Source organism: Pygoscelis adeliae, unplaced genomic scaffold (genome assembly GCF_000699105.1).
Source record: "Pygoscelis adeliae isolate BGI_AS28 unplaced genomic scaffold, ASM69910v1 Scaffold45, whole genome shotgun sequence".
NCBI classification, from domain to species: Eukaryota; Metazoa; Chordata; class Aves; order Sphenisciformes; family Spheniscidae; genus Pygoscelis; species Pygoscelis adeliae.
Genome location: NW_008825114.1, coordinates 4,303,060 through 4,312,580, shown reverse-complemented (window position 1 = coordinate 4,312,580; position 9,521 = coordinate 4,303,060). Strand labels below are relative to the sequence as shown.

Sequence of the window (9,521 nt, the reverse complement as noted above, 5' to 3'; positions counted from 1 at the left end):
TGTCAATTTAAAACAAGTTCTGAATCACAATGACCATTCTTCCAAATTCCTATTCTTCAAGCTAAAAATTTCTAAAAACCCTAGCTGGAAATAATGGCAAGCTTGAGACCAATTTCCTCAGAAAAACATAATGGAAATCTTGAGAGCCTGCTCATGCTGAACATTCATAAGCAGTTTTGTTTGATACCAACAGATCCTATCACATTTGATCCATGCAAATTTCTGGCAAACTTCTGCCACATGCTGATATTTAAAATTAAAAGCAGCATAACTACTTTACTATACATTCAACTGAGCCATTAAAAAAAAGAGTTCTTTCTCATATAAAGTTTCCAAAGAATGGATTTTGTCCCTGCGTAAGTCTGCTTCTCTAAAAACAAGGAGCCTTCACTGGTTTGGTTATATTTCTCCAATATTTTAAACACAAGAACATTAACTTGTATTCTAGCAGTAAGTGAGAAACCAATATAAGATTATCAGACTGGAGTGGAAAGGACATATTCAGGATGTCTAACAATAGTATAGAATGTAAGAAAGTAATGAATAGATCAAGAAAACAGGAGGGGGAAATGAAGGGAACACACCACACTGCCATTTTCGCACTATTTTAGTATGGGTATAGGGAAACCTAATAACAGCATATGAAATGTTATCTATACTTAGTTTCTGCTAGAGTCTTCTGCTTTTTCATTTTGGGAAGAAAAATAACAAAAAGCTGTGCAAACTGAGTAAACAAGACCACACATAGGCAACTCCTGCTTCACAAACAAATACAAAAGTCTTCAGGAAAAATACAAAGCCATCCAAGGTGATAAAAATCTAATCCCATAGGGGACCACTAATACAACTCCTCAGAAAATGAGTATTTTTATTACCTGTTCAAGACAGTCTTGTGGTTTGAAATCGTTCCAGTAAAACAATTAAAACAACCAGCTGTATGAATAAGACAGTTCTTTTAACTGAGACAATCTATTCTGCTTTTTACCCTTCAGTAATGTAATGTTCATTTTGAGTACACCATTTAATACTGTTGCCATTACCAGAAACCTTGACCATGAACAGAATTTTGTCCTGAATTCTCGTCAGGTATAACATACATTATACTAAGGAACACAAAACAAAAAGGAAAACTCTATCACAGCGAGAGCTAGCAAGCATTCAAGGTTCCTAGTAGAAATTTTTCAGCTTGGAATTGTATTTTATATTAATAAATAGCTATCATTACTAACTATCCCCTAACATAGGGGAGACAGTTGCTTTTGTCTCTTTGTACTCCTTTTGTGCCTGATGACTTTTTCAGGTTAACTAGGCCAGCAAATGCCTTTTAATACATGAATGCTTGCATGGAAGAAGCTGTGATTCTCCTAGAAGGAAGAGGGGTTTTTGATTTGATTTTTCTTCAATTTATTAGTTACCAATCTGTCTGGGAAGTGGATAACCCTAAGACAATGTATGGAATAACTCCATCAATTGAACGGAAGACACCAACAAGTCTGAAGATCCTCTGATGCGGGTCTCCGCTCCTGCTCACTGACTAACACAATGCCTGTCAGCAACAGGGAACAGACCACATTTACCTTCCATACTCACAGCTCCAAGAGAGAGAAAGAGGAGAAATTTGCAAGCCAGTATCAAAACACGTTTACATTGGCTAAGTATAGAAATACCGCAAGCACTACTATACAATGGAAGAAGAGAAGTTTTTCTAGATATCCTAAGACCTTTGCTTTGCCCGTGCTGCTATGCAACAGGATAGCAAAATTGTTACTCGAAGTTGAGGTGGGTAGAGACACTGGGAAGGCCCCAACTGGTTATATAAAAGGAGAAAAATTTCAGAAAATAATCCAGTAAAATCCATCCAACATCCCAAATCCACACCAAAACAAAACAAAAATCCCTCTGGTTTGTCACCTTCAAACATACAATTTTCAAGCAATTTTTATTGACAAATGCTTGCACTAGAAACAAATTGTTATGTGAAATAGAAATAAACAAGGCTACAATAGTAGCTAATAAAGCTTGGAGGGAAAAAAAAGCTTGGGTAGAAAGATAGAACATTCTCCACAAGGAATCATAATCCAGATCTACAAATTGCCTTCTTTGCTAGGAATGCAAACACAAGTTACTCTTTACTCATAGCCATACTTTTAAAATAATTGTTTTCTGCAAATAACTCTCCAGTTAAATACATGGTGTATCACTTAAATTTTTGAATTAGCTTCTCCAGTGTATTAGCTATATTTACTCATGTTTTACAACACAAAGTAACATAAGTAAAATCAGAGTAACATAATGGCAGAGTTCTTCCACGGCTCAGCACAGCAAATGCAGATTATGTTGACAGTATGTTTAAAAAACCCTAAACAATGAGTGCCACAGGCCTTTTGTCTTACCATTGCAAGTTCCTCCTGTAATTCTCTGTAGGTTTTTTCATTATTCCCTAGTCTCTCAGAGAGGTCTTTAATTACCTTCTTCTTTTCCTCAATCTTCTCATTCATTTGCTTGTTTGTAGAGAAACACTCTCTTTCTAATCTGGAAAGTTTCAGCATTAGAGCATTTTTATCAAAAATAGTTTTGGCAAGTATACTATACACTTTTAAAGATAATCAATGGATATGACACATATCATGTAAGCACATCATATGGCTTCTGAAGTTGCTTTTTTTTTTAACTGAAGAAAGTTATCTATTCCTTCTAAGAAAGGCTTTTCAAGAAGTGATTATGTTCTTTTCTGTTACTAATGCTTGTGTTAGGCTTCCAGTCATAAACTAATTTGGTTATTTGGATATGGCCTCCAAATTACATACAATAAACAGAATTAATCATATTTTAATTAACACAGCAGCTCTCTTCAGAAAGACCATGTCACATCTTGCATAATCAATCCTGATTTCAAGTACAAAGCTTGCTCCTGAAGTTTCCACATACCTGACCATATTCTAGTCAGAATGGCATGACATCAATTTTTTCCACCAGCAGACTGTTCCCAAAATTTCAAACAGTTGTTGTACTGTAGCAGTTCTCCTGGTACTCAGGAAAACAGATACATGAAGAGCCTGGCATGGCTAAACAGGCAACTCATGAGAAAGCTACAAGGCAAAACAACAGCGCACAAGAGACAGAAGCAGGGACAGGAATCCAAGGAAGAATTTAGAAAGATCACCAGAGTTTGTAGGCATGGAGTCAGGGAAGCCAAAAGCTCACCTAGAATTGATGTTTGCAAAGGATGACAAAGACAACAAGAAGAGATTTTACTACTACATTAAGGTAGGAAAGAAAATATGGACCTGCTTCTACACAGACCAGGAAATTTGTCAACAGCAGAGGTCACCACATTCAATGTCTTTTTTGCCTCAGTCTTCCCTGACAAGGTCTCCCAAGCCTCTATGATCAGTAAAAGGGCTGAAAGATAACAATTGCTAGCAGGTGAGCACTGAGTCTGGGATTACTTGTAAGAACTCAACCCATAGAAATTGAAGAGGGCAGCTCACCTACACTTAAAGGTTCTGACAAAGCTGGCCAATGTAACAGCAAGGCTGCTCATTATCATTTTTGAAAGGTCACAGAGACTGGGGGAGGTCCTTAGCAAACGGAGAAAGGCACATGTCACACCGACATTCAGAAAAGGGCAAATGGACAAGCCAAGGAACAATAGACCAGTTAGCTTCATTTCAGTCCCAGGAAGGTCATGAAGGAAGTCCTCTTGGAACAAATTTCTGGGCTCATGAAAGAGGAAGAGGTGATTAGGAACTGTCAGTGAGGATTTACCGAGGCTAAATCATGTCTGGCCAACCCAGTTATATTCCGAGATAAAATGACCAGATCTGTGGACAAAAAGAAAGCAAGTAGATTAAATATAACTCAACTTTAGCAAGGCTTTTTGCACTGTCTCGCACAGTATTTTTATAGATAAGTCAGGAGTTCAGCCTAAATACGTGAACTACAATATTGATAAAAATGGTTTGATGGTAAAGTTCAGAGGGTAGTGACTGGTAACAAGTGGAATACTGTAGGAGTCTGTATTAAAATCTGTTTAACGTCTTTATCCATCACCTGGATTAGGCCAAAAGTGCAATCTCTCCAAGTCTGCAGATAACAGTGAACTGGGTGTGCAGGTAGGTCATGACACAACACAACTGATACACTCAAGAGAAGGGCTGCCATTCCCTAGAACCTAGACAGGGAGGAGGAACAGGCCAGCATGAACCTTGTGAGATTCAACAATGACATGTGCAAAGATCTGAATTTAGGAAGCAAGAGCCCCCTGAAATGATATGGCTGGTAACTGGCTGTGGAGCAGCTATGCTCAAAAAGGACCTGGTAATCTTGGCAGACAGCAAGCTAGCCAGAAATCAGCAGCATGGCATACAAGTAGACATAGTGAACAGCATCCTGGGCTGTATTAGTAGTAGCATAGCCAGAAGAGGAAGGAAAGTGATTAATCACCTTTTATTTGGCACTCATTATGACACATCTAGGATAATGACCAGTTTTAAGCACACACCTCCCCCATAACACAGGAAAAAAGTTGGAATGAGCTCAAGGGAGGATCACCAACATGGTCAGGGGCTGAAGTACATATAAGAACTGAGGAAACTTGGTATGTTCAGGCTGGAGAAGAGATAACTTCAGGGTGTAAACAGGCCACCCGATATCTAAAAGGAGGTAATCAAGAAGATGCAGCCAGTCACTTCACAGCAATGTATGCCTAGAGGACAAGAGACAACAGTCACAAATGGAATCCAAAGAGGTTCAGACAAGGAGAAACTTTTTCCACCTTAATGACAGTCAAACAGTGGAACAGGTTCCCAGAGAGGTTGTGCCATCTTCATTCTTGGAGGTTTTCAAGACCTAACTGGATGAAGCCCCGAGCAACCTGATCACATAGTTGCTCCTGGTTTGAGCAAAAGGTTGGACTATAGATCTCCTGCAATCCCTTTCAACCTGAACTATTCTTTGATGTAACTCTTAACAGTGGGAACATCCAGGTGTCTCTCATTTCTTTGTCTCTTCTCCTATCACTTCTGTCTCACTAGAATTGAAAGTAATGCAAAGGGCTCAAAGTTATTCCAACTTTGAAACTTTTGAATCAACATTGTCACTTCCTCACTTGGACTTATTTCTTATAGATCAATGTATCTTTTTAGCTGAAGGACTACTTTATCAGTCCTTCAAATACCTATGTGCTTCTGCTTCAGCCTGGCTGATTATTTTTTTTTTAGCTGTAGAGGTTACTTCTTATTCTTAGAGAAAGAACTTGCCTGTTTCAGTCCCCCAAAGTAGCTTCTACTCCCACAGCTTTCAGAAACACAGCAAAAGCAGTTCCAATTTATTCTATGTCATGCTCTCACTCTTCAAGAAAAGTAAATTCACACGGAGACCCAAATCCCATGTTGCTTCCAATTTACATAGTGCTACTGGGTTCAGAGCTAATTAATAAATTATGCAACCCAGAAAAGCCTGTTTGCTTGGTTTCAATTATTACAACCATCTTTTTCTGTGAAAATAAATTCTCACAGCTTTGTGTAACTTCCAACTTTGGTATCATTTATCCTACATCAAGTCCAGCTAAAAAGACATACAAGTGTTCTAGCACAACAAATGAAAGTCTCCAAGACTTTCCAAAGACTAAGGCTTGAAGACAAACTCGTGGGACTCCTCCAGAAAAAGGGAAAATATGTTAGGATGCCAAATCATAGCTTAAAAGAAAAAAGCCAAGCTCCTGACATTGTCTGGAGTCCAAGGACCACAGCCTTCAAAGGTGAGTAGATCAAAGGCTCTTGTATTCTCTCTGAAGGGATCTGGTGAAAGCAGTCACTGATATTCACCAATGTTACTGATACTTGTATGATTCAAAGAATAAAAAAGGCACAGGAAACAGATGAGCCAGTACATGCTCACCCTATGTTATTACCTCAAGGGAACTAAGTATATTGATGTCCATCTGAGATAAAGCTTGACCTTCACTACCTACCTTTATGAAGCTCTGGAAATTTAAGTGTCTGGACTAACAAAATTGTAAGGATAGGCTGTTTCGGTTTTTTCAAGCTCTATTAACAAAACCACCAACTGTTACACTGTGTTAACTTTCATGGAAAGGTTTGCATTCTCTGAAATCACAGAAGATAATTCGTTTTCAAAAAACTCAGTTGGCAGAAGCTGCTAGGAGTAATTGCCTGAATCAACAGATGATTGCAAGTAGTGAAAAGTACTATTTGAGTATTAGACAAAGTTTATTCTGATATCCAATTAACACACAGAGCAGATGCTTTAAGTAGGCACAAATTCTTTTTGGTACCAAAAAAACCCAAAATAGGGCAAATCTGCTTTCCTGGGAAAGAAGTGTTGAACAGAATTATCCTGTTTAGAGGAAAAGGGGAAGGCAGTTTAAGGTTCTTGTTGCATTTTAGTAACACAAGTACTTACTTCTCTGTAAGCACTAATATCGAAGTTTCTAATGCAACTGGTACCATAACTGTAAGAACTGTATTACCTAGTCTTAAACACAACAAATACATATGTTTGGGTATTTCCTACAGCAATTCCAGACAAAGAAATATAGTCCCTAAAAAACAAGTCTTTTTTTTTTTTTGAGGATAAGGTTTTTGTTTAAGACTTCTTCCCATTTTTCCAAAATGTAATTTTTGTGGACCAGAACTACCCTAAACACAAAAACCTTCGCTTCTCAAAGAAATAGCTTCATACATCTAGATAAAAGATTCTCACAAGGAACAAAACATTGCTGCATTCAATAATGTAGTTCAATATTTAACCATTATCCTTACGCTGGTCTGAATAATCTAATACAGAAAAGTATCTTTAAGATTCTCTCAAAGACTTAGTTGGAAAATTACTACTTATGGATTTTCACAATTTTTAACTAACATTACTAATTTAAAATTTAAAAAACATATCTTGTGGTAAAACTTGTAAAGTTCTTATGGTTTGGAAAATTCCTAAACAGATATTTAAGCTACCATCAAAAATGCTTCTAATTAGCTTACATTTTGTCTCTATTATCATCCCTTGATTCTCAGAACACATTCATACTAATACTAGAATAATTCAGGCCTTAAAGGCTCACATCTCTGTCACTAACTTAGTGGAGTGTAATTTACAATTTCTAAGTGTTTAGAAAAAATACAGAGTTGTTGAAAGAGTGCTCATGTTCAATACCTAAAAGGATAGTGGAGCTCCACATGGTAACAATCAGACAGCATTATTCCATGGGCAGGCAGCACTCCACTTTAAGACTACATCTTCAGATAAAAGGTCTTTGCTCATCTGAGAAACTAATATAATTCACAGAATGAAATGCTCTGACAAACTCTGTTCATTAAGGGAACTTAAGTGCACAAGCATACCACTTTGGGGAACTGGGGTCTAGCGTGATGAAATCAACCAACCAAAATTGTTCCAGAAAATGTAGATGAGGAACTCCTATTTTATGAACTTTTTGTGGGGCCAAGATCCTTCATGAGAGGATCTTGTACTGAAAATTATTCCTGAGCACAGATATCTAAGACAAAACATCTTGTAGCAACATGAAATAACAATTTGATAAAATAGAGAGGAGTACGTGAGAGAACAGTTGTGATGGAAGTTAAAAAGAACAACCGAAGATAGACAAATAAAAGCATTAAAATGCCAAACATACTAGAAACCCGGAGAATCAGATTGCTTTACCAGTATGTAACTCCCAGTGTAAAGCATTAACACTCCTTTCAGGACCTAGCATGTTTGCATGATGTGTGGTTTACATTTTTGGTGCATGTGTAACACTTAAATATGTTATTATATTTTTTAAATTAATTTATGCAGAATTCATGACTCCACATTTATTTCACATCAAATAATAAAATCGGAACAGCCAATCTTCTGTAATTTTAACCCTTTATTTGTGACTGCATCAAAGCTGAACATGACCCATGTGTTCAGACACACATTCATTTTCTAAAGAGCTATAAAGATAAAAAACAGTGCAGTTCTACATTTCAAAAGTTAAGTATTTTCAAAAGTCATAGATATAATTTCTGTAAGTCTATTAACTCCCCAGATGGACTGACCGCACCCTTAAATTTGGCAGTATCTGTGGTTCATTAATCTTGAACTTCAGAAGCAAAAGCTACAGGTCAGACGCACTTGTTTTCTCTAAGAATGCAAGAGATGTCATAACAGATATGAGGACAGACATGAGCTGCTTGTACAATTCAAGGGCTAGTTTTTGAGCTTGGACAGAAATAACAGAGGAAAAATTCCCAAAACTTCCAGAAGGAATGAGTAAATGGTATCTGGAGATTCTTGGAAGATTAACAGCTCCCTGACTGACTACAGAAAGCCATGCTACAGTAGCCATGCTGACAAGACAGGAGAAATTTTTCTAGACTACTCCAGCTTAACAGGCATTAGCCAAAAAACCTAAAAAAGCCCCATGTTTCACTTGAGGATGCTGAATTTGGCTGGTCTAACCTCAAATACAAAGATGGACCTTGGAATATTAGACCTTGGAAGGATTGAAGAAACAATCCAAAAACAAGCACTGGAAGAACATTAGTTAAAGAAAACTTTCAAGCTTGAAAGGAAGATTTTATCTGTAACATGAACTTTCTGCATTTTCTGGACCACTCGAATACAGAAATCTACCAGAAAGAAAAAAAAAACAAAACCAAAAACGAACCATATTCTCTGTAAGAATAAGAAATTACATACAAGAAAACCTCATACAATGCCAAGTAGCTTGTTATGTAAAACTACTGATCCAACAGTTATTTCTCGGAACAAGACTGTTTTGAACACAAAGGAGCTTTTTTAAAAACAAAACAACAAAATCCAAATAAAATGTCAAATCAATGGTGCAGGCCTTCTCCAGTGCAAGGAAAGGCAAAGAACTTGGCATGAGTTTAGTGCCATGTATATCGCTGCCATAGAACTCATGCTCAAAGCAAAAACAACTAGGCAGGATGAGACTACAGTTTAATTAACTGATGTTATTTTAGGACCATAGAAAATCTTGAAATATACTTATTCAATTTCCCAGCTGTGAAGACTGCAGTCTTCCTGAAGCATCACATTAGATTACTATCATAATGTATTTCACACATTTTCAAATTTTTAACTTAAAAATTATTTCCTTTTCTTTGAGAAAAAAGCTTTTATTTTTTAATATGACTCTGGTTTACCTAAATGCACAATCTTACATTCAGACTTCTTTTGGCCTTATTTTAATGAAGAGCTCTAAGATGTTTATAATACAGCATGGGTTTCAACTACGTTACTAAAAACATCTCTGTAACCATGCATATAGAAAGACTCTCTCAGGCCCACAAACTTCCTTACTTGTAGGAAAACCAGCTTCTTTTCTTCTCCACTGTTGCTTCTGTGAATAAGTCAACATAAATACCTACGTGTACAGACCCATATAATCCTAGACTGAAAGAGATGCCACCTCTGCCTTTTTCCAACCCATTCTACTAGCTTGAGTCTCTTCCCAAACCCCCACTGTGCACCACCCACTTTAAGTC

General features: G+C 37.1%; 1 protein-coding gene across 1 annotated transcript in view; it reads right to left on the bottom strand.

Annotated features, from left to right (window-relative positions):
• Nucleotides 1-9,521, bottom strand: part of CCDC171 (coiled-coil domain containing 171) — a 160,700-nt gene that overhangs the window by 120,564 nt on the left and 30,615 nt on the right. The window contains exon 9 of the mRNA XM_009328066.1: nt 2,394-2,532. Coding sequence (XP_009326341.1) covers nt 2,394-2,532 — 139 coding nt within the window. The remainder of the gene's footprint in view (nt 1-2,393; nt 2,533-9,521) is intronic.